At 41.4% G+C, this 27,815-nt stretch overlaps 2 protein-coding genes across 8 annotated transcripts in view; one reads left to right on the top strand and one right to left on the bottom strand.

Moving 5' to 3' along the window:
• Positions 1–6,755, top strand: part of cacna1db (calcium channel, voltage-dependent, L type, alpha 1D subunit, b) — a 102,231-nt gene extending 95,476 nt beyond the window's left edge. The window contains exons 48-49 of the mRNA XM_084389806.1: positions 133–872; positions 5,805–6,755. Of these exons, the coding sequence (XP_084245932.1) occupies positions 133–408 (276 nt within the window). The 3' untranslated portion in view covers positions 409–872; positions 5,805–6,755. The remainder of the gene's footprint in view (positions 1–132; positions 873–5,804) is intronic.
• A 7,039-nt stretch (positions 6,756–13,794) lies between these two features.
• tmcc1a (transmembrane and coiled-coil domain family 1a) overlaps positions 13,795–27,815 on the bottom strand; it is a 52,461-nt gene continuing 38,440 nt past the window's right edge. For 6 of the 7 annotated variants that reach the window (XM_084389067.1, XM_084389068.1, XM_084389069.1 and 3 more), the window contains 4 exons: positions 23,046–23,282; positions 22,078–22,709; positions 16,259–16,394; positions 13,795–15,581 (listed from right to left, as the gene is read on the bottom strand). In XM_084389067.1, the coding sequence (XP_084245193.1) occupies positions 15,279–15,581; positions 16,259–16,394; positions 22,078–22,709; positions 23,046–23,282 (1,308 nt within the window). In that variant the 3' untranslated portion in view covers positions 13,795–15,278. Of the gene's footprint in view, positions 15,582–16,258; positions 16,395–22,077; positions 22,710–23,045; positions 23,283–25,787; positions 25,987–27,815 lie in introns of those variants that run through there. The other variant, XM_084389071.1, reaches the window with a different exon arrangement.

Raw genomic sequence — 27,815 nt, 5'->3', positions numbered from 1 at the left:
ATGGGTATTATTTTGCTGATTATAATTAGTTTTCCTATTTTTCATTTCATGATCCTGTGTAGATCTTAGGCTTTGTATGTAGTGATAAGTGACAAACTCTTATTAAAACTGACACAATGCCTTTTGTTGTAGGTGATGATATCTGGGGGATTGGGCAAATATGCGAAGGATCCAAAGTTTGTCACGGTGACTAAACACGAGATTGCAGATGCTTGTGAAATGACAATTGATGAGATGGAAAGTGCTGCTAGCAACTTACTGAGCGTCACGCTAGGCCACGGGCCGGAGGCAGAAGAGACGGGCTTGTGTCAGAGCAGTGTTCGCGACTACAGCGATGAGGAGACGGACACGAGCAGCAAACGTGAAGAGGACCTCACTGACGAAATGATCTACGTCTCAGTATTATAGTAAAGAACTCATGAATGAGCCCAACAAAACTAAATCATGTAGAAACATGAATCAATGAGGTAATTGTGCCTTTAAACGGGAGTGTCTGTTGGCTAATGTGGACCGATTGCTTTACGCTTATACATTTGGATCTTTTCATTTAGTTAGCAAACCTTGTCTTGGGAAATTTCCGGCAAGATCCAAATGTGCTGACATTACCGACCCAAGTGTTTTCCTCCGAATCTATGCATGGACTGGACAGTGGCTCTTCAACCTTTGAAGATCCCTAACCATCTAACCAGCCAAAGTCCACCTGGTCAAAGCTACTGAACAGACCCATTCAGGACACGTTCACCATTTGAGTCAAGAATTGTACTCACATACTGTAAATGAAGCAATTGCTATGGTAAAAGCTTCACAGCAATACCTCCTGGTTGGATAACTGAACTATATTCCAAGTCTTTCAAATTAAATTTCACAAAAATGTAAGTAATTAATGACTGAATGTCTCCTTTTTCTTACGTTCGCATATTCAAATGTGGTGCGTCAGGGTCAGTTGTGTTGGGCGCCATTGACGTCAAATCTTCTGCAACACATCTTTATAAATAACACACGTTTAAGTTTGATCCTCTCACAAAGCTAGTGATCCAACGCTGGATACTCCTATAGGTTACTCCCGTGGATCACGGCTGAACGCGTCAATTCTCAACACTCACTTACAAACATTTTTCGCCTATCGTGCGTCTACTCTACACCCGTACCACTAAAAAGACGGATTATATCTAAAACTTCAGTCATAAATTAGTATTAATATTGATAGCATCACTGGTAGCTTCGTTGCTAACTTACTGTCCATCTGTTAAAATGGCGAATATATCAGATGAAAGTAGTCTACCTTTTGGTGCAGGTGAGGACACATTTGAGCTGCACGCACTGCAGTCTGAGCTGGAAGCTGTTGAGAAACAGATCCACGACCTTTTATTGAGACAAGCCGAGCTGATAGACCGGCGGTTAGCTCTTGAAACATCACGCGCCGATGCACACAAATCAGAGATTAACGTTACTAACCCGCTGACTCCGACTTCGTCTACTCCGTGCGTTTCTCAACATAGGTCCCGAGCGCCGAGGTCGCGATCAGCCATGGTCTCGTTCACTCCGGCTCCAACACGCCACCACGAAGCCTGGGTGGTTCCGCAGCGGAAGACGCGAGTCAGGTCTAGACCAAGACTCTCTCCGACCCTCCCGGTTTTCGAGTTATCCACACAAAACCGCTTCTCCCCTCTTCGCGAAACAGAACGCGATGCTGTGATCATCGGCGATTCCATCATTCGGCACGTACGCGCAACGTTAGGTAAAAGTAAGGTGCACAGTCACTGCTTTCCTGGTGCTCGTGTTTCTGAAATCGCTACTCACGTTCCCGAGATTCTGAACGGTGACGAGCGCGTCGGAACTGTTGTCCTCCACGCGGGAGTGAACGACATCAGGATGCGCCAGACAGAGATTCTGAAGAAAGACTTCAGGAATCTGATCGATACGGTACGCAGCACATCGCCTGAAACAACGATCATAGTGTCAGGACCGCTTCCCACGTACCGACTAGGACATGAAAAGTTTAGCAGATTATTTGCGCTAAATGAATGGTTAATGTCATGGTGCAATGAGCAGAAACTGCTCTTTGTAAATAATTGGAATCTGTTTTGGGAGCGTCCTAGGCTTTTCCGTGCCGATGGCTTACACCCAAGCAGATTCGGAGCAGATCTTCTGTCGGATAACATCTCCAAAATGTTAAATACCTTTTGACTAGTAACCAAAAGTCCAAATCATAGTCTCTGCTGCACCAATTTAACTGATATAAATACTAGTGTAGAATATTGCATAGAAACCGTGTCTATTCCTCGTTTAGTGAGATCAAATAATAAATCTACTGCAGGATCTAGGAAAAATCTAATTGTTATTAAAACAGAAAATGTTGCTATTAGTAAACAAAAACAATTTCTAAAGCTAGGTCTTCTAAACATTAGATCACTCACACCTAAGGCAGTTATTGTAAATGAAATAGTCACAGATAATAGCTTCGATGTACTTTGCCTAACTGAAACCTGGCTTAAACCAAATGATTATTTCGGTCTAAATGAGTCTGCTCCTCCTGGATACTCCTATAAGCATGAGCCCCGTCTGATTGGTCGTGGCGGTGGTGTTGCGACAATTTATAGAGATATTCTCAATGTTACTCAGAAAGCGGGTTATAAGTTTATTTCGTTTGAAGTACTTGTACTAAATGTTACGCTCTTAGATGTTAGAAAAACATCCCTATTATCTCTAGCCTTGGCTACCGTATATAGACCGCCTGGGCCTTACGCTGATTTCCTAAAAGAGTTTGCAGATTTTCTCTCAGACCTATTAGTCAATGTCGATAAAGCATTAATTGTTGGAGATTTTAACATACACGTAGATAATCCAAATGATGCGTTAGGGGCTGCGTTTACAGATTTATTAAATTCATTTGGGGTCAAGCAAAACGTCACCGGACCAACTCATCGTCTTAATCATACACTCGATTTAATTATATCACATGGAACCGATCCAACCGATATAGATATTATACCGCAAAGTGATGAAGTCACTGACCATTACATGGTAACTTGCATATTACGTACTGCTGTAATATGTCATGCGGCGCCGCGTTATCAACCAGGCAGAACAATCCTTCCATCCACCATAGATAATTTCTCAAATTGCTTATCCGATCTGTCTCAGCTGCTGCCTGAACCCAAACAAACAGATGAACTAGAAGAACTAACTAGCACTATGAGCACTATTCTCTCTAGAACATTGGATGTTGTTGCACCTATTAGATTAAAAAAGGTCAGAGAGAAAATTAAAGCACCGTGGTACAACAATACCACGCATGTTCTAAAGAGAGAAACCCGTATTTTAGAGCGTAAATGGAAACAAACTAATTTAGAGGTCTTTAGAATCGCGTGGAAAGACAGTATGTCACGTTATAAAAAGGCCCTAAAAGCAGCCAGGGCTGAGCACCTCCGCAAACTAATAGAAAATAACCAAAATAATCCAAGGTTTTTATTTAACACCGTGGCTAGACTAACAAATAAACAGACATCACCCGAACAAAATATCCCGTTACAGTTTAGTAGTAATGATTTTATGAAGTTCTTCACTGAGAAAATAGAAAACATCAGAACCACAATTGTAAACGTTCAATCTTCAGTTGCGCCTTATAATTCAGCCTTAATTATCACCCCGCAAGAACAATTACAGTGCTTTACAACTATAGAACAAATAGAGTTAAATAAACTTATCACTTCCTCTAAAACAACAACATGTTTATTAGATCCGATACCAACTAAACTACTGAAAGAAGTGTTACCTGTAGTGGAAGAGCCTCTCCTTAATATTATTAACTCGTCTTTATCTTTAGGTCATGTTCCAAGAACATTTAAACTGGCAGTTATAAAACCTCTCATTAAGAAACCACAATTAGATCATAATAACCTAGCAAATTATAGACCCATTTCAAATCTTCCATTTATGTCTAAAATATTAGAAAAAGTGGTGTCCGCTCAATTGTGTTCTTTCTTGCAAGAAAATGATATCTATGAGAAGTTTCAGTCTGGTTTCAGGCCGCACCATAGCACTGAAACTGCGCTCGTTAAAATCACAAATGATTTACTTTTAGCTTCTGACCAAGGCTGTATCTCAATACTAGTTTTACTTGATCTTAGTGCTGCGTTCGATACTATAGATCACACAATACTCTTAGATCGACTACAAAATTATACTGGTGTTCAAGGACAAGCATTAAGCTGGTTTAGATCATACTTATCTGACCGCTACCATTTTGTCTATTTAAATGGAGAAAAATCGATCATAACTCCAGTAAACTATGGAGTGCCGCAGGGATCTGTGTTAGGCCCTCTATTATTCTCAGTATATATGATGCCACTTGGAAATATTATAAGGAAACATGGAATTAGTTTCCATTGTTATGCTGATGACACTCAAATATATATTTCATCACGGCCAGATGAAAACGATAAATTATCCAAATTGACAGAGTGTGTTAAAGATATAAAAGATTGGATGACGCGTAATTTTCTTTTATTAAATCCAGACAAAACAGAGGTACTACTTATCGGTTCAAAAAACCGCCCACAAAACCTCTCGCAATACAACTTTAATATAGTAGGATGTCCTGTTACTTTATCCTCTACAGTAAAAGACCTGGGTGTTATACTCGATTGCAACCTGTCTTTCAAAAATCATATTTCATATGTTACAAAAACCGCCTTTTTCCACCTTAGAAACATTGCTAAGCTACGTAATATGCTATCAGTTTCTGATGCAGAAAAGTTAGTTCATGCATTCATGACCTCGAGACTAGATTACTGTAATGCTTTATTAGCCGGTTGTCCTGCATCCTCAATTAACAAGCTACAGTTAGTCCAAAATGCCGCCGCTAGAGTTCTTACTAGATCAAGAAAATATGATCATATAACACCGATTTTATCATCACTGCATTGGTTACCTATAAAGTTCCGTATTAATTACAAGGTATTGCTACTGACTTATAAAGCCCTAAACGGCTTAGCTCCAGTCTATTTAACGGATCTTCTATCGCCCTATAATCCATCGCGCTCTTTAAGATCACTAAATTCAAGGCTTTTGGTCATACCTAGGATATCCAGAACCACCAAAGGAGGGAGAGCATTTTCACATTTAGCTCCAAAACTCTGGAATAGCCTTCCTGATACTGTTCGTTGCTCAGACTCGCTCTCCCAGTTTAAAACTAGATTAAAGTCGCATCTCTTCAGCCAGGCATTCATATAATATTTTTAATCTTACAGTTCAAATTACAATCCGGCCTCTAGTTAATAAACGCCAGAGGAGAACTGGCCCCCGACTGAGCCTGGGTTCTCCCAAGGTTTTTTTTTTCTCCATTGGGTCACCTGATGGAGTTTTAGGACACTATTAGGTCACTTGATGGAGTTTTTCGGTTCCTTGCCACTGTTGCCTTTGGCTTGCTCAGTTGGGGATATTCTGGATATCTAATTTGATTTTATCAATAAATTCCACTAGAAACAAACCTTGTTGTATTATTTTAATTTAATACTGTGAAGCTGCTTTGATACAATCTGTATTGTGAAAAGCGCTATACAAATATACTTGACTTGACTTGACTTGACTTGATCCACTTGGAATATAATGCACAAATTGTGTGAACTTCACAGTGAACTTCTCATTTGTGTATAATGGAAAGAAATAACAGGTTTGAAACAAGGTGGGAAAATATATAGGGTTTAAAATACACTGTATGTTCTTTTCACTAAATCTTCAGTGTTTAGTTTGATGATTTATTAAAAAATGAAACATCAGAATGACAGTGTCTTTCACACAAGGTTTCAGAGGTCTGGACGCGGGTGCAATATGGTCCTTCCTCAGGGAAATCTGCCTGGGAGGAGCTGTCACGAGGAGCATCAGGTCCGAAAGCCAAGTCTAGGTTGGCCAGTAAGGCGCAAGACCTGCTCATCGTCGTGCCTGACCTTGTACAGTATCTGTGCGAGAAAGGCTCACTGGCGGAAACGCAGTGAATGTGTGCCAGTGCTTCCGTGCTGAGACTCCCCTCGGTCAGGGAACAGAGCAACTGGTAGTGTTAGGACTCCTGGGAGGCAAACAGGTCTACCTGTGCGTCCGAGAATCGACTCCAGATCAGCTGGAACACCTGGGTGTTGGAGAGTCCATTCTCCAGGTAACGTGAGCTGTCGTGAGAATGCGTCGGCCGCATGATTGAGCTTTCCGGGATGTAAACGGCACAGAGCGACTTGAGCCACTGCTGACTCCAGAGAAGGAGATGGCGTGCGAGTTCTGACTTGCAACATCAGCTTGGCGGTTGATGTGCGCAACAGTCACAGTGTTGTCCATGTGGACCATCTCAATTTCAAAGACTATTTCTATAAATGGGAACGTTGGAGTGGATTTTAGCATACAAACACTCTTATCTCTGCATACGCACTTTTTATAAATGATGGAAACTGTGGGTCTGTCCGAATACCCACACTTGTGGTCTTGGCCACTTGAGAGCGTCTACATGCAACGGGAAGTAAGAGCGCAAGAATGTCCCATGTATGAAATATACCAGTGCCCTAAACCCACACTATCTCGAATACCACTTCGGAGAGGTGTTCAAGGCTAAGCGTATCTCATCATGCATCATGTTCAGGAAATCACGTGCCCCGAAATCACGAGATGACGAGGAAAACGTTCCACTGCAAGTTAAATTAATTAGATATTACATGTAATTTGGTTGTAAAACATAAAGTGTTGCACATTTCATTGGTGCAAAGATGAGCAGGCCATGTGTATTTTGTACATTTGCAACGGAACAACTGAATTAGAAGCACCGCAATTATAAATTGTCTTGTTACGTGGGATAATGAACAGACATTTACAAGTTTATTTTAAAATGCAAAGTATTGAAAGCTCTGTGAACACTTGCATTTTAACAATTATTAGTGTGTCTAATTGGGTAAACAAAAGTTTTTCCCTCACTTGTAGTCTTCACACCTACTTGAACACTTTCACAGACCGCAAGTGTGGCTGTTTGAACACGTTATTCTCACAGCTTCCTCTAGCAGAAGCAGTTACTAAACATATCAATGCAACACGAGTGCTTATATACTCTCAGTACTGATCACGCTTCGGTTCTTCAGCTAATCAAACTGGATCTGGATTTTTTTTTATGTATTTTCAATGTTCTTATATTTCATTGGTCCTGTAATTAATGAGATATGTCAGTCACACAGCTGATAATGTTTGGACATACAGTGCTATGCATAAGTGAATACACCCATGCTAAAGTTGACTAAAAAGAGGAATAAAAAATCATATTTTGGAAATTGAACTTAATGCCTTAATTAAAAAAATTTGGAAAAATCCAACCTTTAAGGACACCAATTTTCTTTGTGAATGAATAATGTATCGTAAATAAATAAATGTTCTTCCTTAAAATACATGGTGCATAAGTGAGTACACCACTATGTTAAATTCCCATAGAGGCAGGCAGATTTGTATTTTTAAGTATTTAAAAAAAATAATAATTTAGGATACTATGCATCCTGATAAAGTTCCCTTGGCCTTTGGAATAAAATAGCCCCACATCATCACATAGCCTTCACCATACCTAGAGATTGGCATGGTTTTATTTCAGTTAGCCTAATAGCTAGTTTGATTTGCATTGAGAGATGATCTTATGGAAAGTACCCCATGCCAATCTCTAGGTACTGTATGGTGAAGGCTATGTGATGATGTGGGGCTATTTTAATTCCAAAGGCCAAGGGAACTTTATCAGGATGCATAGTATCCTACATTTTTTTTTTTTTTAATACTTAAAAATAAAAATCTGCCTGCCTCTATGGGAATTTAACATAGGGGTGTAGTAACTTATGCACCATGTATTTTAAGGAAGAACATTTATTTATTTACGATACATTATTCATTCACAAAGAAAATTTGTGTCCTTAAAGGTTGGATTTTTCCTAATTTTTTAAATTAAGGCATTAAGTTCAATTTCCAAAATATGATTTTTTATTCCTCTTTTTAGTCAACTTTAGCATGGGTGTATTCACTTATGCATTGCACTGTATATATAAATAAACCCAAACACAGTTCACCCAAAAATAAATATAACTACATTTTAAATTAACCATTTGATACAATGCACTTATTTTGTACATGCATGATTTTATATTGTACTTAAAAATATTTAAAAATACCTGCATGTAATTCATTTCTAGAGTTTCATCTATTACACTGTTGACCCACCCTTAAAACCCAGCTAAACCAGCAAACCTGTCCTAACCTTACTTGTATCCACACGTATTTTACAATACAACATAAACACAATACGTATTTTGAACCGAACAATAATTATTTTCTTATGTAATTCATAGTAAAGATACCTAATATAAAATGGGACTGACTTCTCAAAGGATTAGTTCACTTCAGAATTAAAATTTCTCCTCCACGTCATCCAAGATGTTCATGTCTTTCTTTCTTCAGTGGAAAAGAAATTAGATTAGATTAGATTAGATTCAACTTTATTGTCATTACACAAGTACAGGTAAAGGGCAACGAAATGCAGTTTAGGTCTAACCAGAAGTGCAATAGCAGCAAGTGCAGGATATACAGTGGTTCCATAAGTGCAGAACATGGATATGTACTGAATAAATATAGAGTTGAATACTATTATAAACAAAAATTTACAGATAGATTGTCCTATGAATATAATATACAGATAACTATTACTGTGAACAGAGTTTACAGCTAGATATGTACTGAATATAATAATATACAGATGGCTATTACTATAAACAGAATGTTTACAGATAGATATGTACTGAATATAATATACAGATGGCTGTTACTATAAACAGAATTTTACAGATAGATATGTACTATGAATATATATACAGATGGCTGTTACTATAAACAGAATGTGAGCATAATATACAGATGGCTATTACTATAAACAGAATTTAACAAATAGATATATGTATAAGTTAGGCTAATGAGCAGTATAACAATGGATTAAAGTAGTGCAAATAAAGTTTGGACAGAAGCTATCCGAGTGAGTGCAGTGGAAAGTAATTGCATATTACAGTTAAGGTACGATATTGCAATGTATATATAAACAGTCGGTACTGTAAATAAACAGTCGGCAGTGCAAATTGAGCATATTCCAGTCAAGGTAGTAGTGCAAGATGCATATGTAAACAGTTGTTACTGTAATAACAGTCAGCAGTGCAAATGAACATTATAGTATTGCAAATAACAAAATGGAGGCAGGTGTGAGGAGGGAGAGGAGAGTCAATCAGTATATGAGGGGAGTGGGATCAATGAGGGTTAGAGTTTAATAAAGAGACAGCTCTGGGGAAAAAACTGTTCTTTAGTCTGCTGGTCCTGGTCCGGAGGCACCTGAAACGCCTGCCGGAAGGCAGGAGAGAAAACAGTCTGTGGGCTGGGTGAGAGGAGTCCTTAAGGATGCTGCGAGCTCGATGCAGACAGCGTTTCCTCTGGATGTGCTCGATGGCAGGTAGTGGAGTCCCAGTGATGCGCTGGGCGGTTTTCACCACCCGCTGCAGTGCCTTGCGCTCTGCAACAGAACAGCTCCCATACCACACTGTAGCACAGTTGGTCAGGATGCTTTCTATTGCACAGCGATAGAAGTTCACCAGGATAGTGGAGGAAAGCTGATTCTTCCTCAGTGTCCTCAGGAAGAAAAGGCGCTGGTGAGCCTTCTTGACCAGGCTGGAGGTGTTGGTTGTCCAGGTCATGTCCGCCGAGATGTGGATCCCCAGGAACTTGAAACTGGAGACATGCTCAACAGCCATTCCATTGATGTGGATGGTGTCGTGTGTGCCTCTTGACACTTTCCTGAAGTCCACGATGAGCTCCTTCGTTTTGGTGGTGTTGAGGAGCTGGTTATTTTCGGTGCACCATGTGGCCAGGTGCTTGATCTCCTCCCTATAGGCAGTCTCATCGTTGTTGCTGATGAGACCAATCACCGTAGTGTCGTCCGCAAACTTGACGATGGAATTAGATCCGTACACAGGCTTGCAGTCGGAGGTGAAGAGGGAGTAGAGGAACGGGCTTACCACACAGCCCTGTGGTACACCAGTGTTGAGTGTGATGGATGTGGAGCAGTTGGAGCCTGATCGAACATTCTGGGGTCTGTTGGTCAAGAAGTCCAAAATCCAGTTGCACATGGAGGTGTTGAAGCCCAGGTCTCCAAGTTTGGCTATTAACTTAGTTGGGATGACAGTGTTGAATGCTGAGCTGAAGTCAACAAACAGCATGCGTGCATAAGTGTTCTTATTGTCCAGATGTGTGAGCACAGAGTGCAGTGCCATGGAGACTGCATCCTCTGTGCTCCTATTGCTACGGTAGGCAAACTGGTGTGAGTCCAATGTGGATGGTAGAGAGTCTTTTAGGTGTGCCAGGACCAGCCGCTCAAAGCACTTCATTACGATGGGTGTGAGTGCTACAGGGCGGTAGTCATTAAGGCACTTCGGGCTGGAGTGTTTTGGCACTGGCACAATGGAAGTGCATTTAAAGCATGTTGGTACAGCTGCTTGGGCAAGAGACAGGTTGAAAATGTCTGTAAAAACCCCAGCGAGCTGCTCCGCACATGCCCTGAGTACGCGTCCAGGGATGTTGTCTGGTCCAGCAGCCTTGTGCGCGCTGATCCTGCTCAGTGCATTGCAGACATCTGTGGAGGAGAGTGTGATCGGTGGGTGGTCAGCTGAGGATTTGAGCTTGGTGGCAGTTTCTCTGTTGTCTCTTTCAAAGCGAGCATAAAAGTCATTTAGCTCGTTCAGGAAGTTGACATCAGTGGCTGCGGGGGTGGAGTGAGAGGGTTTGTAGTCACTGATGGCCTGAATGCCCTGCCACATGCGCCGAGGGTCAGCGTTGGAAAAGTGTCCCTCTATCTTAAGCTTGTAGCAGTGCTTGGCCTCTTTGATGCCCCTTTTCAGATTTGCTCTGGATGTGCTATAGGCTTGTGCATCTCCTGATCTGAAGGCAGTATTGCGTGTCTTCAATAGGAGTCGCACTTCCCTGTTCATCCATGGCTTCTGATTTGGGTATGTGGTGATCTGCTTCTGGGTTGTAACACTGTCAATGGTGGTATTAATATAATCCAGTACAGAGGAGGTGTAGCAGTCAATGTCCGTGTGAGAGCCACTGGTGGCTTGAGAAGCAAACATACTCCAGTCTGTGTGTAGAAACCTTTCCTGGAGTGAGAAATCTGCCCCCGCAGGCCACACCTTGATGGTCTTCACTGATGGCTTCACGCGATTGATCAGAGGTGCATATTTGGGGGTGAGGAACAAAGAAAGGTGATCTGACTGTCCCAAGTGGGGGAGGGGTGTCGCGACGTAAGCTTCAGCCATGTTTGTGTAAACATGGTCTAAGGTTTTGTTTCCTCTGGTGTGACAGGAAACATGCTGGTGAAATTTCGGTAGCACTGACTTTAAGTTTGAATGATTAAAATCACCCGCAACAATAAACGCAGCTTCCGGGTGAACGGTCTGTTGTTTACTGATGGCTGCGTGAAGTTCTTTCATAGCAAACTTGGCATCAGCATCCGGGGGAATATAGGCTGCAGTTATAATAGTGGAAGTGAACTCCCGCGGTAGATAAAACGGTCTACATTTAACCATGAGAAACTCAAGGTTAGCTGAACAATGTCTCCCAACAATAGCAGAGTTTGTGCACCAAGCTTTGTTAATGTAAATGCACAATCCACCACCTCTGGTCTTACCGGAGCCATCTAATGTTCTATCCGCCCGGAATGTATGGCGTCCCGCTAGCTCAATAGCGTTGTCCGGTATTCCGCTGTTTAACCATGTTTCCGTGAAAATTAGAACATTACAGTTCAAAAGTCTCTTGCTGTATGTGATGTTGAGTCGAATCTCCTCCATTTTGTTCAACAGCGACCGTACATTGGCAAGGAAAATGCTGGGTAAAGAGAGCCGGTGTGGTGTTAGCTTTAGCTTAGCTCTTAGTCCTCCGCGCTTCCCTCGCCTTTGTTTACGATCTCGCCGGCGCCTGCGAGCACTTCCGCCCGGCCGGGCAGAGTGCATAGCCTCGGGTGATCTGGCGATCTCAGGAAGGAGTCGAAGGTTGTCCATAAAACTGTCGGAAATTCGCAAACCAATATCCAAAAGCTCACCTTGGGTGTATGATGTTAAGGCACAACTGTTCTGGACGAACAGACCCGAAATGAGCAAGAAAAATACTGCTAAATTACAGAATCTGGAGAGACCGCGAGCCTCGCGATGTACTCGCGCCGCCATCTTGGATCTAGGAAGGTTGAAGGTTTTGTGAGGAAAACACTCCAGGATGTTTCTCCATATAGTGTCTTCAATAGCCGCGTTTCCACTGTCGGGCCAGGGCCGGGCCGTGCTAGTGCGTGCCAGGGCCAGTCGCGTTTCCACTGTCACTTCCGGGGCTTGATCGGGGCTTACTCGGCTAATGGGGTCCAACGGGTTGAAGGTCCAGATGTGAGTTTCAGTGCAGCTTCAAAGTCTCGACACAATCCAGCCGAGGAATAAGAGTCTTATCTAGACAAACCAGCGGACATTTTATAACAGAATAAACATTTATATACTTTTTTAACCACAGATGCTCATCTTGCACTAGCTGTGATGCGCCACACGTTACGTAATCACATTGAAAGGTCATGCGTGTTCCGGTTCAGAAATGTAGAGCGAAAAACTCAGGGGGCCAATGTTTCGGAAAAAACTGAAGCTTCCCCGGGGGCTGCCATTGATTAGCGGACCATCACCTGCTGTTAGCATTCCATTGACTCCCATTCATTTTGGCATCACTTTGACAGCGAATAACTTTACATCTTTTAAAGACTCCATTTGTCCATTATTTATTTCTTAAGAAACACGACAATGTATAAAATGCTCCATTACCTTGTATCTTATGTTATGGCCCCGTAGAAGCAGTTTTTGTAAAAACAGGCTAACGATCTCGTCATAACCACGCGACTCTCTGTCGCACAGTAGAGAGATTACCGTATGGACAGGAGGAGAAGCTCGCGGACAATCGGGGGACATGGAGGCAAAATGACAAAATAATTAATCAGAATACATAGCAAAAGTTTCTCCTGCTCCTAGCTCATGGACAGCTCCTACTCACACTCTCCGTCTCTGCAATTTTCGGAAGGGAATGATTCAGATTGATCTTGGCACAGCTACTAGAAGACAGACGGGTTGCTCACGTCACATCTACGTCGTCAAGCTCAGTTTGAGTCTGCGCAGTACGCTCAGCCATCAGGAAGTGAGAGCTTCTAATTGACTTCACTTTTCTCCGTTGAATCAAATGGGGTCGCTGTGTCCATTTCTTTTACTGTCTATGGTCTTTGCACATTCGCTTTGTAAACACTAGGTATGTTCTTCCGCATTCATCTTTCATCACAGCTAGTGCAAGATGATCATTTGTGGTTCAACAGTATAAATGTTTATTTTGTTATAAAATGGCGGCTGGTTTGTCTAGATAAGACTCTTATTCCTCGGCTGGATCGTGTCGAGACTTTGAAGCTGCACTGAAACTCACATCTGGACCTTCGACCCGTTGGACCCCATTGAAGACACTATATGGAGAAACATCCTGGAGTGTTTTCCTCAAAAACCTTCATTTCTTTTCCACTGAAGAAAGAAAGACATGAACATCTTGGATGACGTGGAGGAGAGTAAATTATCAGGAAATGTTAATTATGAAGTGAACTAATCATTTAAAAAGAAAAGACAACCAAAAAGTATTATACATATTCATAATATAACACAAACTATGGTAGCACTAGTGATACTAAAACAACACTGCTAGTCAGAAATAATCTTTATTACAAAGATGTCATCCAGTCTTACAGAAGATGTGTTGAAGGCACTAGAGTGGTTTAAATCATCATTCACGTAAACTCGTAATACAGCTTCTGCAGAGCACATTCCCCTGAGCATTATTACATCACTATCGTACAGTTAGACGGCTGTGCTCAATCCATGAGGATCTGCATGAGTTGAGGTGTGAGTAGATCAAACAGAGCTCATTATCAAACACATACAACGCGCTGAATTATTAACAACGGTCCCGATCGATCGGTTACTACAGTAGACATAGGAACTTACAGACCATCAACAATCTCTCCCTCGTAATATCAAAAATATTGATATTACACACATCACAGGTAAGCACTAACAGCTACTGTTACTGTGTTTCTCTGCGGTCACCGGTCCAGTAAGGCAGTGCAATGTTCAATAAATTAATACTTCATTTAAAACAGTGTTTTTACATCAGATAATACAAGAGAAAATCATTTAACTTCTTGAAAATAATAACCTAAACGCACAGGCTGGTCTCTGCGGTGTCCTTCAGACGGCACCGCGACACTGGCGTCCGTCACAGGTCAAAGGTCAAACACGCCTGAGCCGTGAACGCAGGAGTTCTCAGAGTCTCAGGGTCGTGTCGTGGTTTTCTCCACTCTCCCTCATGGTTTTATTCTTTCCGCTGAACAGAAGAATCTTCACACGGAAGATTGTCCATCCGACAGCAGATCACGGTTTTTGTTCGTCATCATGAGTTACTGTTGCACATTAAACACCTGCTCAGAATCGTGTGCGGTCGTTCACTCGCAACACTGAGCAAATTATTCATTTCTGTGGGAACTAATGCTACATTCAGCTAAATTATATTAGAAATACACAAAAAAAAAAACATTAAACTGATTCAAAGGCATTCGATGGGGAACAACACTGTGAGAAACAGTCTGAAACCAGCAGTTCTTCTGAAGATCACTAGGGGTTTAAAGAGGCTTTTTCTCCATGTTCATCTGTGTTTAGTGTGTGATGTTGCTGTTTGATCATGAAGAAGCTCCAGTTCTTCTCTATATCAGTGTCAGTGTTTCTGAACTCCTGAAACGCCCTTTCTCCTGGGAACACGTCACAATATTCCTCATTATAATAATTAATGCGCAGAATAAAGGGGCGGGGCCTGGTTGAGTTAGTTAGTAGTGTGTTAAACTGGCGGTTATGGTAAGGGGCGGGACTTTCCCAAACACACGCGCTCGACCAATCACAACACACTGCTCCAGCCGACCAATCAGAGCACAGTGTGCTTTTCAGAAGGAGGGGCTTCATAGAGACAGGAAGTAAACAGAGCGTTACTGACAGACTGGGAAGAGAGGAGCCGCAACAATGGAGAATATGAGGAGAATAATCAACATTCAAGCAGGAAAACCTGTTCTAGAGCCGGAAAACAACATCAAGTCTTTAAAAAAGGGCATAATAGTTCCTCTTCAACTAGCCGGCTCATCTGGGCACGTGCAGAAAGCGGTAGGTGTGTCCTGAGAACGAGTCCCAGTTCCTCCAGAGCACGGCGAACAGGAGGAAGAGCAGCAGCGAGGACACGGAGCGGCTGCGGGTCTTCATCAGCGGGATCACGCAGTTGGAGACGGTGGACACGAACACCAGCAGGACGGCCATGAGCGCCAGCAACACGTTCATGAGCTTCCCCATCAGCGTCCGAGCGCTGGCGTTCTCCAGGCCCTCCAGCTGAACCACCTGCTGCTGCTCCATCTTAGAGACCCGCGTCTGACACGCCTCCAGCGCCTCCTGACACACACACACACACACACGGTTTATGGGGACTCTTCATAGACATAATGGTGTTTATACTGTACAAACTGTGTATTCTGTCCCCTCACACTATTCACTGGGTAGTCATATACAATTTCACCGCTAGATGGGGGAAAATATCACAGTGTAGCTTTAACGTTAGTCAATGCAAGTTAGTTCAGGTCCATTAAATAATATTAACAAAAGGTTACGCTTTATTTTAAGGCGGTGTAGTGGCATTATACTTACTCAAATAAGTACTGATAATAATAACCAACTAAATGTACTTACTATAGAGTTCTGGTTAGGTTTAGGGTTAGTTACTTGTAATTATGCATAATTTACTGTTATTACTATAGTAAATACATGTAGTAACTAAGTCACTTTAAAAAAGTGTTACCGATTTTTCTTGATTAAGTCAAAATGTAATTATAATTTCCTCACAGGTAAAAGTATTCTCTCCTTTACCAACATTTGCGGGCTCATATTCTGCACAGTTTTAGTTGATGTTGAGCACGTCTGATCAACTGTACAAGCTCTGTCTCGCCACTAGAGGGCAGTCTAGTGTGTTTTATTGTGATCAATAACCTGATTTAAACCTCCTCGGGGAGAAACCTGACGAGCATTTCTGTGCTGGTCCACATCTACCAGCACACACACACACTCACACACACCTGCAGGTCACGGGCTCTCTCGTTGGACTGATACGTCATCTTCTCCTCCAGACTGGCCAACTCTTGCTTCAGGTTCAGGATCTCGTTCTGGTGGAGCTCCGTCAGATCGTTCACCTGCTCCTCCAAGCGCTCGCATCTACAGGACCACAGAAGAACACACACACACACTGAGTCACGCACTGGAGTCACACACACACACTGCCGTTCACAAGTTTGGAATCACTATATGTTTTCTATGCTTATCAAGGCTGCATTTATTTGATAAAAAAATAAATAATTTATATTGTTAAATATTATGTTAAAATATTTTAAATATTAAAATAACTGTTATCTATTTTAATACATTTTTTTTAACATTTACAGTCTTTACTGTAACTTTTGATCAGTTTAACTCATCCTTGATGAATAAAAGTATTGATTTATTTTAATTATTTCCCCAGAAATTAAAATTCTTCCTGACCCCAAACCTTAGAACGCTAGTGTTTAATGTTACAAAAGCTTTAGATTTCAGATAATGCTGTTCTTTTGAACTTTCTATTCATCAAAGCATCATGAAATAAAAATTTAAAAAACTGTCTTCAACACTGAGAATAATCATAAATGTTTCTTGAGCATCAAATCATCATATTAGAGTGATTTGTGAAGGATCATGTGACACTGAAGACTGGAGTAATGATGCTGAACATTCAGCTTTGATCACAGCAATAAATTACACTGATTTACATTAGAATAATATTTCACAATATTACTGTTTTTTTTGTGTGTTTTTTTAACCAAATAAATGCAGCCTTGGTGAGCAGAAGAGACTTCTTTCAAAAACATCTTACCGATCAAATCTTTTGAACGGCAGTGTAGACAAACATCAGTGTGATAGAGCTGTAGTGTGAGTGTGTGTGTGTGTGAGAGTGATAGAGCTGTAGTGTGAGTGTGTGTGTGTGTGTGTGTGTGTGTGTGAGAGTGAGAGTGATAGAGCTGTGGTGTGAGTGTGTGTGAGAGTGAGAGTGATAGAGCTGTAGTGTGAGTGTGTGTGTGTGAGTGTGATAGAGCTGTAGTGTATGTGTGTGTGAGAGTGAGAGTGATAGAGCTGTGGTGTGAGTGTGTGTGTGTGTGTGAGTGTGTGTGTGTGATAGAGTGATAGAGCTGTGGTGTGAGTGTGTGTGTGTGTGAGAGTGATAGAGCTGTAGTGTGAGTGTGTGTGTGTGTGTGAGAGTGATAGAGCTGTAGTGTGAGTGTGTGTGAGAGTGAGTGTGATAGAGCTGTAGTGTGAGTGTGTGTGTGTGTGTGTGAGAGTGATAGAGCTGTAGTGTGAGTGTGTGTGTGTGTGTGTGTGTGTGTGTGTGTGTGTGTGAGAGTGAGAGTGATAGAGCTGTGGTGTGAGTGTGTGTGTGTGTGTGTGTGTGTGTGTGTGTGTGTGTGTGTGTGTGTGTGTGTGAGAGTGTGATAGAGCTGTAGTGTGTGTGTGTGTGTGTGTGTGTGTGTGTGTGTGTGTGTGTGTGTGTGTGTGTGTGTGTGTGTGTGTGTGTGTGTGTGTGAGTGTGTGTGTGTGTGTGTGTGTGAGAGTGAGAGTGATAGAGCTGTGGTGTGAGTGTGTGTGAGAGTGAGAGTGATAGAGCTGTAGTGTGTGTGTGTGTGTGTGAGAGTGAGAGTGATAGAGCTGTGGTGTGAGTGTGTGTGTGTGAGAGAGTGATAGAGCTGTGGTGTGAGTGTGTGTGAGAGTGAGAGTGATAGAGCTGTAGTGTGTGTGTGTGTGTGTGTGTGTGTGTGTGTGTGTGTGTGTGTGTGTGTGTGTGTGTGTGTGAGAGAGTGAGAGTGATAGAGCTGTGGTGTGAGTGTGTGTGTGTGAGAGAGTGATAGAGCTGTGGTGTGAGTGTGTGTGAGAGTGAGAGTGATAGAGCTGTAGTGTGTGTGTGTGTGTGTGAGAGTGAGAGTGATAGAGCTGTGGTGTGAGTGTGTGTGTGTGAGAGAGTGATAGAGCTGTGGTGTGAGTGTGTGTGAGAGTGAGAGTGATAGAGCTGTGGTGTGAGTGTGTGTGTGTGTGTGTGTGTGTGTGTGTGAGTGTGATAGAGCTGTAGTGTGAGTGTGTGTGTGTGTGTGAGAGTGATAGAGCTGTGGTGTGAGTGTGTGTGAGAGTGAGAGTGATAGAGCTGTGGTGTGAGTGTGTGTGTGTGTGTGTGAGTGTGATAGAGCTGTAGTGTGAGTGTGTGTGTGTGTGTGTGAGAGTGATAGAGCTGTAGTGTGAGTGTGTGTGTGTGTGTGTGTGAGAGTGAGAGTGATAGAGCTGTGGTGTGAGTGTGTGTGAGAGTGAGAGTGATAGAGCTGTAGTGTGTGTGTGTGTGTGTGTGTGAGAGTGATAGAGCTGTGGTGTGAGTGTGTGTGTGTGAGAGAGTGATAGAGCTGTGGTGTGAGTGTGTGTGAGAGTGAGAGTGATAGAGCTGTGGTGTGAGTGTGTGTGTGTGTGTGTGTGTGTGTGAGTGTGATAGAGCTGTAGTGTGAGTGTGTGTGTGTGTGAGAGTGATAGAGCTGTGGTGTGAGTGTGTGTGAGAGTGAGAGTGATAGAGCTGTGGTGTGAGTGTGTGTGTGTGTGTGTGAGTGTGATAGAGCTGTAGTGTGAGTGTGTGTGTGTGTGTGTGAGAGTGATAGAGCTGTAGTGTGAGTGTGTGTGTGTGTGTGTGTGAGAGTGAGAGTGATAGAGCTGTGGTGTGAGTGTGTGAGAGTGATTGAGACTTGATCTTTACTCATATAAACGTAATAACCTCTAAAACAGTGTGTGTTTGTTAGAGAGTGACGGAGCTTCACTGTTCCTGTGAAAAGGGAAGTTTTCAAAGGCGACGCCACAAACTGAAACTGCTGACTCATGGATTCATTTGTGAACCGCTTTAACACTCGTCCATGATGTTTATGTCCATGAAGCCCGTTTCTGCCACATACTCTATGAGATAAACATGCTTTGGGAAATCTGAATTATCACATAAAAAAAGCAACATACTCAGTCATAATTATGAGGTTAAAAAGTTGAAATTGTGAGATTAAAAGTAGAAGTTTTTCCTATACCATAATAATCATGACTTTATGTGAATGACAACTTTCTATTTTATTTTTTATTTTTAATTATAAGTCAAAATTATAACATATGAGATGAAGTTGAAATTATGACCGCCTAGGGTCCTCTTCTTATGTCAATTTTGACTTAAGAAAAGTATGGCATACTAAATCATAATTATTCATGACGCTAAGTTAAGGATTATGGACATTTTTAATGTCATCATTATGACTTAAGACACTGATAATTCCCACGACATACATTAGTGAACCATAATTTCAGATTTTTATGTCATAATTATGATTTACAAAAATGTGTTTTCTTATGTAGCGGACCTGGGCTCCTATATAAATGCACTAAACAGAGGAAAATAAAAACATGAAGTAATTCATTCATGTCATTCCAAAAGGACAAAGTCTGAAGAAACTCCACACAGCTCTTTTCCATGAAATAACGGTTCAAAGTTAAGCTCAACAAAAATATGATTTATGATATGATGAACAAGTTAACCCAGGACTACGTCACATTGCTGAAAACACGAGCACACTCAGTTCTGGAACAGCATGAAGGCGAGTAGACAATGACTGAACCTTCAGTTTTGGGGGAATTATTCCTTTAATATTCCATTAGTTTCAAAGCATGTTGATATTTCGGCTATTTTTGTGCTTCTGTTATTATAAGCAGTTATTAATATAAAACACTTGACCACGAGCTGGACATTTAGGGCAGGACATTTATTTGTGTCTATTCATTGGTGAAGCTCTCTCTCTCTCTTCTTCCCTCTCCTAATTTTCCTTCTCAATCTTTTACCATGTAAGAGGAAAACGTCCTTGTTGAGACTATTTCAGGACACAAATCCGGTGGGTCGTGACTGATCTGAACAAATGAGTTACGGATCTGTTTCCTGGTATAGTTGGAGAGAGAGGGGAAAATGCTACATGAAAATATTACAATTCAGACTGATCCACATCAGTCGTGTTCTGACGTCTTGATAATTCTATTGAAAACAGCACGCATATATTTACATACCATGATATACACAGAAAAGCAAAACCTCTATCAACATCGATGACCGTTCTGACTGTCGGCACAATATATATATATGGGACAATTTGTTCTGGGCAAAAATACATACATTTGAATGTTTGATTATCAGGACATTTTTGTTACTTTTGTATGTGAAATAATTCTGGTTCTATGTTGGGTTGGTACACTGGGTTATGTTTTCAATCCAAAAGCTGGGTTGATTTGACCCAGTTTGGGTTGATAGTCGTTCATAGTCAGTAACTCAACGGCGCTGCTTTGAAAGAGACGCAGGCGGTTCTGTGTGTGCTGACACCACTTCACCTATCCACTTATGACAGTAATATGTTTGGAAAAACTAATCGAAAGGGTTTGTCCCTTTTTGACCCAGCGCTGGGCTGTTTTTATCCCTGCATATTTGTGAGTGTATGATTGAAGCAAAACTATAGTTCTAAATAAGCGCACTCGCACTGGCATTTCCTGCTGTGCTCACATCGCACCCGAGGTCTGTGTGTGTGAGGTGTGAGTTTGTGTGTGAGTGAGGTGTGAGTGTGTGTGAGTGAGGTGTGAGTGAGTGAGTTTGAAAGTGAGTGAGTTTGAAAGTTAGTGTGAGTGAGTGAGTTTGAAAGTGAGTGTGCGTCAGTGAGTGAGTGAGTGAGTGAGTGAGTGAGTGAGTGTGTGTGCGTGAGAGTCAGTGAGTGAGTGAGTGAGTGTGTGTGCGGGAGTGTACGTGAGAGTCAGTGAGTGAGCGAGCGAGTGAGTGAGAGAGTGAGAGTGAGTGAGCGTGTGTGCGTGAGAGTCAGTGAGTGAGTGAGTGAGTGTGTGTGCGGGAGTGTACGTGAGAGTCAGTGAGTGAGCGAGCGAGTGAGTGAGAGAGTGAGAGTGAGTGAGCGTGTGTGCGTGAGAGTCAGTGAGTGAGTGAGTGAGTGAGTGAGTGAGTGTGTGTGCATGAGTGTGCGTGAGAGTCAGTGAGTGAGTGTGAGAGTGTGTGTGCGCGTGTCAGTGAGTGAGTGAGAGAGTGAGTGAGCGTGAGTGAGAGTGAGTGAGCGTGAGTTAGCGTGTGTGCGAGTCAGTGAGTGAGTGAGTGAGTGTGCGTGAGAGTCAGTGAGTGAGTGAGTGAGTGAGTGAGTGAGTGAGTGAGTGAGCGTGAGTTAGCGTGTGTGCGAGTCAGTGAGTGAGTGAGTGAGTGTGCGTGAGAGTCAGTGAGTGAGTGAGAGAGTGAGTGAGCGTGAGTGAGAGTGAGTGAGCGTGAGTTAGCGTGTGTGCGAGTCAGTGAGTGAGTGAGTGAGTGTGCGTGAGAGTCAGTGAGTGAGTGAGTGAGTGAGTGAGTGAGTGTCAGTGAGTGAGTGAGTGAGTGAGTGAGTGAGTGAGTGTGTGTGCGTGAGAGAGTGTGAGTGTGTGTGCGAGTGATAGAGTGAGTGAGTGAGTGTGTGTGCGTGAGAGAGTGTGAGTGTGTGTGCGAGTGATAGAGTGAGTGAGTGAGTGAGTGTGTGTGCGTGAGAGAGTGTGAGTGTGTGTGCGAGTGATAGAGTGAGTGAGTGAGTGTGAGAGTCAGTGAGTGAGAGTGAATGAGTGTGCGTGCGTGAGTGAGTGAGTGAGTGAGAATGAGTGTGCGTGAGTGAGTGTGAGAGTGAGTGAGTCAGTGTGTGTGAGTGTGCATGAGAGTCAGTGAGTGATAGAGTGAGTGATAGAGTGAGTGTTCATGCGAGCGAGTGTGTGTGTGTGTGTGTGTGTGTGTGTGTGTGTGTGTGTGTACCTGAACCTCTCCTCCTGCAGCGCCTGCATTATCAGCGTACACTCCTTCAGACACCCGCTCTTCAGCGTCTCCAGGGTCTCCTCCAGCCGAGCCTGAGCGTCCCGCAGCTCCTGCACCTCCTGCAGAAACATGTCCCAGCCGCGGCCCCTCTCGAGTGTGTTCCCTCTGGAGCTCGGAGGACCTCCGGGAGCTCCCGTCACACTCGAGGCCGCGCTCGAACAATCCTCGTCACTCCCGAACTTCTGCAGGAGTCCCGCGGCGGATCCCGGAGAGCGTTCGGGTTCGGTCACGCCGTCCTCGAGGACGCTGATGTTATCCGCACTCCCGAACCGGTTGCGGATCAGCGACGCGATCTCGCGGGGTTTGGAGGCCACGGCTCCGGCGGCGGAGTGTGTGGCGTGGGAGAAACTCGACAGGCCTCCCTTCACGCTGTCGACCACTCCCTCGCTGAGGCCCGTGATGACCCGGGCGCCCACGTCCCGCAGGCCCTGCTGCATGTCCCGCAGCACATCTTTGGGCTGCCGCTGAACGCCGCTGTGCTCCGCCTCACGCAGGCGCCGGTGGTAATGCTCGAGCTTACGCTGAAGCTGCGCGATGCTCGCCGCCGACTTCTGGTTCTTCTTCTCGAACACCTGAGCAATAAAAGAAACACAATAAATACAAATAATATACAAATATATACCAAACAAGCCAAAATAAGTAGTAAGCAATCAATAGAATAAAAGCGTTTCTGACCCAGGACGACAAACTATGGAGTGTTAAAAGCCAGAGTGAATAAATAAGATTTAAAATACCGACAGATGGTGTATGCCTAATAAAGGGTTAGGGTTATTTTCATGCAATTTCTAGTTGCCTTCTGTTCATCTGGGGTCAAACGTGGACCTTTTCCAGACAGGTTTTGAAGACACATAAAAAAGCAGTGTGACAACAGTGTGCAAGATGCAATGAAAAAGTGAGATAATAATGACCTGTTTGATCCGGGTGCTCTGCTGTTTGTCGTTGGCATTGCTGGCGAGTTTGAGGTACTCGGCCACGTTGTCGTCCCGGGACGCCTGCTCGATGCGCAGCTGCTCGGTGAGCTTCAGGATCTTCTGCTGGAGTTGAGCTATAGCCTGGCGTGTGCGCTGGGGGTCGAGACTGGGGTCCTCGGATCCATCGGCCCCGTACGACACCGCCTGAGAGAGACTGCCCTCCAGCCTCTCGATCTGCAGGAACACACAGGAGAGAGCGGGAGGAAGTGAGGTCATGCCAGTTCTTGGAAAATGGGGCTTTGAGTGACTTTTTGCTGACACAATGAAGCAATCGCCCGCTTCTGCAATCAGCAGAGGCTATAAAAGGTCACCGTCCAAATCTCGAAAATTACGCTTTCTATTTCAGATAAATGCTGTTCTTCTGAACTTTCTGTTCATCAAATAATCCTGAAAACAACTGGTTTCAACATTGATAATAATAATGAATGCATCTTGAGCATCAAATCATCACATTAGAATGATGATCATGTGACACTGAAGACTGGAGTAATGATGCTGAAAATTCAGCTTTACCAACATAGAAATAAACTGCATTTTAAAATATATTCAAATATAAAACAGTTATTTTAAATTGTAAAAATATTTCACAATATTACTTTTTTTGCTGTATTTTTTATCAAATAAATGAAGCCTTGGTGAGCAGAAGAGACTTCTTTTAAAACATAAAAAAAAAATCTTCCTGTTCTAATCATTTTGGCCACCACTGTATATATAGTCTATATGAAGAGTTCAGATGCAAAAGCCTCTAAGTGCCATCTGAAATTTTCTTCTAGAATGATCATTTTTATCAAGCTCATATATTTAAGTTCAGTAATTTCACTTAAATGGGAATGAAAATTACACTGAACTTTAAATATACAAACTTTATAAAAATGATCATTCTAGAAGAAAATTTCAGATGGCACTTAGAGGCTTTTGCATGTGAACTCTTCATATATACATATGCAAACATACAATACAGTATACAAACACACATGTGTGCGTGTGCGCACGTGTGTGTGTGTGTTTGTATACTGTAAATATACATACATACATATACATATATATCTTTCTTAACTACGTAAACATTCAAAGAACTGAAAACAGTATTTTATGGCAAGTTTGTGTTTCAGAGAAACTTGTTTAAATTACATTTTTTAATGGAAAAAAGAGAGAAAAAAGACAAAGAAACTCATCTAACAAAAACATTGTTCAGTACAGGATGTACAGGATGTGTCGACCTCATAGTTTGACAATCGCTTTAGACAAAATGAGCTGAATATTGAGGTCAGAAACGCTCAAAAAGCCTGTCTGATCATATAGTCCAGATCTGTCTGTGTATCTGACCTATATATGAGTAATAATGGCTCAACAGTAATAACGACTCAAATATTATGAGTAATAATCAACATAAATCCAGGGGTTTCAACTAGCGGAGTGTAAAAACATCTTAACCACATTTCTACTTTTCTAAATGTTCATTAATTACTGATTTGACGCAAATATGCAATAATTATTACATATTTTGGTAAGGTTCATTACTTAACATTATTTAATGTATTAACTAACAATGAGCAATACATTTGTTACAGTATTTATTTTGTTAATGTTTAATAAAAACACAGCCGTTCATTGTTTGTTCATGTTAGTTCACAGTGCATTAACTAATGTTAACAAACTGATTTTATTAGCGTATTAATAAATGTTGAAATTAATATGAACTAGGATTGTTCATTCTTAGTTAATGTTAACTACATTACACTTAATTTTAGCATTTACTCTCCCTTTCGAGTGCCATCAGCAAAGCATGCTGGAAATAGACATCCCAGCCGTTTCAGTTAAACTTAAGTTCGTCTAAATAAAAAAAAAAACAATTTCATAAAACTCAAAACAATGAAACAGTACAGTTTACTTAAAATATATCAGTTATGTGAACTTGAAAGAAAAAGAAAGTGCTAAATACTCATAAAAGTTAAAGTTTAATTTAAGTTTGTCCTACTCAAACCAATAAATTATTTTTAGCATACAGTGAGGTGTTCAATGACTAGATAAGTATTATAATGTTTTATAACTTTATTAGAACCTTATTGTAAAGTGTTACCAATATTTTATATAAACCACGGAAATGTAACTTTTTGTATTAAAGGTTAAGGTTATAAGCATGCACTGAAATGCACATTTCAGTAGCTCTGATATTACTCAAGAAGAGTAAGAGGAGAGGAGAGTCGTAAGTTGACGTAAAGGGAAACAAAGACAACACAACACTACACAAAGACAACACAACACTACACAAAGACAACACAAAGACAACACAACACTACACAAAGACAACACAAAGACAACACAACACAACACAACACAACACAACACAAAGACAACACAACACAACACTACACAAAGACAACACAAAGACAACACAACACAAAGACAACACAACACAAAGACAACACAACACAAAGACAACACAACACAACACAACACAAAGACAACACAACACAACACAAAGACAACACAACACAACACAGGTGCAGCATGACCAATCAGTGACACATCACTCATGATCTCACCACAACATCCTGAGCCCTGAAAGATACAACTTCAAACTTTACATTCCCCGGCGGTCTAATGAACGGCTCAGTGTTTAGACTACCCTCGCCTATTAATATAACATGTCTAAAGATGATATTTGTGTCCTCTCACCTTCCCATTGCTCTCGCGCAACAGCTGATCCCAGTGCATTCTCTGAACGAGCTCGAACGAAAACAACACCGCTTCATTTGAAGAGTCGAGTGAGTTCTGCGGGAAACACGCCGCTCCGCCGGTTCCTCTCTCAGAAACTCCCCAAACTGGTTTTGAAGTGTCACTGGCAGCTGAACTGGCGGATTAAGCTCGTCCCACCGTTGAACTGGCGGATTATTAAGCTCCTCCCACCGCCTCGAACCAGCGTGGAGCTTTAAACATGACATCATCCCTACAGCGCTCGCGAACGAATCGTTATCAGAGTCGATTCTCTTTAGTGAATCGTTTGAATCCTGCCGAATTGATTCTTGAATTCAACTAGACCATGTGCAGGTTTCCGAATCAGTATTTGAATGTATTCTTAGGGTAGCCTATTTCTGTGATTATTACTGTTGCGATATCGAATAATTGTACACAGATCCATTTATTAAATGTGAACAAATGAAGAAATTGAACGAATCATTTAGAACTATCACTTTACTAACCATCTTATTTTTTGTAGTTTAAAGGTGTTTTGTATGACTCTGTATTTCCCTATTGTTATTGTTATATTAATTAAAAATAATAATAAAACGTTTTACTTGACTTGCTTCTCAAAACAAAAAATGCAACAGATCCCGAAATTTGGTGAAACTATTGATGAGGTTTAATCTACTTTCCTCTGTTTGTCATCCTTTTCCATGTTATTTGTAATTTATTTATCTACACAAGAGCAATAATTATCTTTAAGTGGATTTTAGCAGCTAGAACAGTGTATATTCCTTATAGAAATGATAGGCGATTATAAATTCTGAACTCCGAGCTCGGAGCCCTCCCCCTGGACAGCGCGCCAAATACGCATTAAACTTTACTCCCTCTATTGTATGTAAGTGTGTACTCGTGAAATGCATTAAACACTGCAGACCCCAATAAGTTGGCAAAACTCAAAAAAAATTATGCCTCACATTTTTTAAGTTAAGAAATTCAAAGTTTAAGTAAGCAGAACTGGCAGATTTCTATTTTGTACTTATACATTTTAATTGTTCTTAACTTGAAATGTTTGAGTACACTAATTTATACATTTAACTTAAAACTTTCATGTAATCTCAATGTGAACACTTTTATTAGTATAAAATTAGCTACTTTTAACAAGCTAGGTTGTTAACATACTAATTTGTTAACAATAATAATACAGTTATACAGTTATACAGCTCATGTTATTGTCACCATGATGGTATCCTAAAACCAACATTAACAGAATTCTTCTAAATTAGCATAACAAAACATTAATCAAATCTCCCGCTTAACATTCAACTTGCACAAAAAACAACAGCATTATATTACACTTAATTTTAGCATTTACTCTCCCTTTCGAGTGCCATCGGCAAAGCATGCTGGGAAATAGACATCCCAGCCGTTTCAGTTAAACTTAAGTTCGTCTAAATTAAAAAAAAAAAATTTCATAAAACTCAAAACAATGAAACAGTACAGTTTACTCAAAATATATCAGTTCTGTGAACTTGAAAGAAAAAGAAAGTGCTAAATACTCATAAAAGTTCATTTGACTGAACTAATTAGTTTAATTTAAGTTTGTCCTACTCAAACCAATTAATTATTTTGAGCGTTAGGATTTACAGTGAAGGTGTTCAATGACTAGATAAGTATTATAATGTTTTATAACTGTAGTTACAATTATTCACGAGACCATTCAATGCATTATAAAGCATTAAAAAAATACTTTTATAATGATTATACATAAAGGCTTTAAGTAAAGCGTTAGCAAATAATGAATATAGGAAAACTAAACATTTCAAATTGACTGCAATTTCAACACTCTGTGATCGCCTTAAAGAGAACCAGAAATATTAACAACATCTGGACAAAACACATAAATAAAGAAGAACATTAAGCTATTTTAACAATGTTTGGTTGTTGCTGTTGTTTTGTACCTGTGAATTAGCCAATGCACCACATTATAACAAAGTTATAATAAAGCAATCAAAAAATAAT

The sequence above is a fragment of the Rutilus rutilus genome (assembly GCF_951802725.1).
Source record: "Rutilus rutilus genome assembly, chromosome: 19".
Taxonomy (NCBI): Eukaryota; Metazoa; Chordata; class Actinopteri; order Cypriniformes; family Leuciscidae; genus Rutilus; species Rutilus rutilus.
This window is presented reverse-complemented; position numbering and strand designations above follow the sequence as displayed.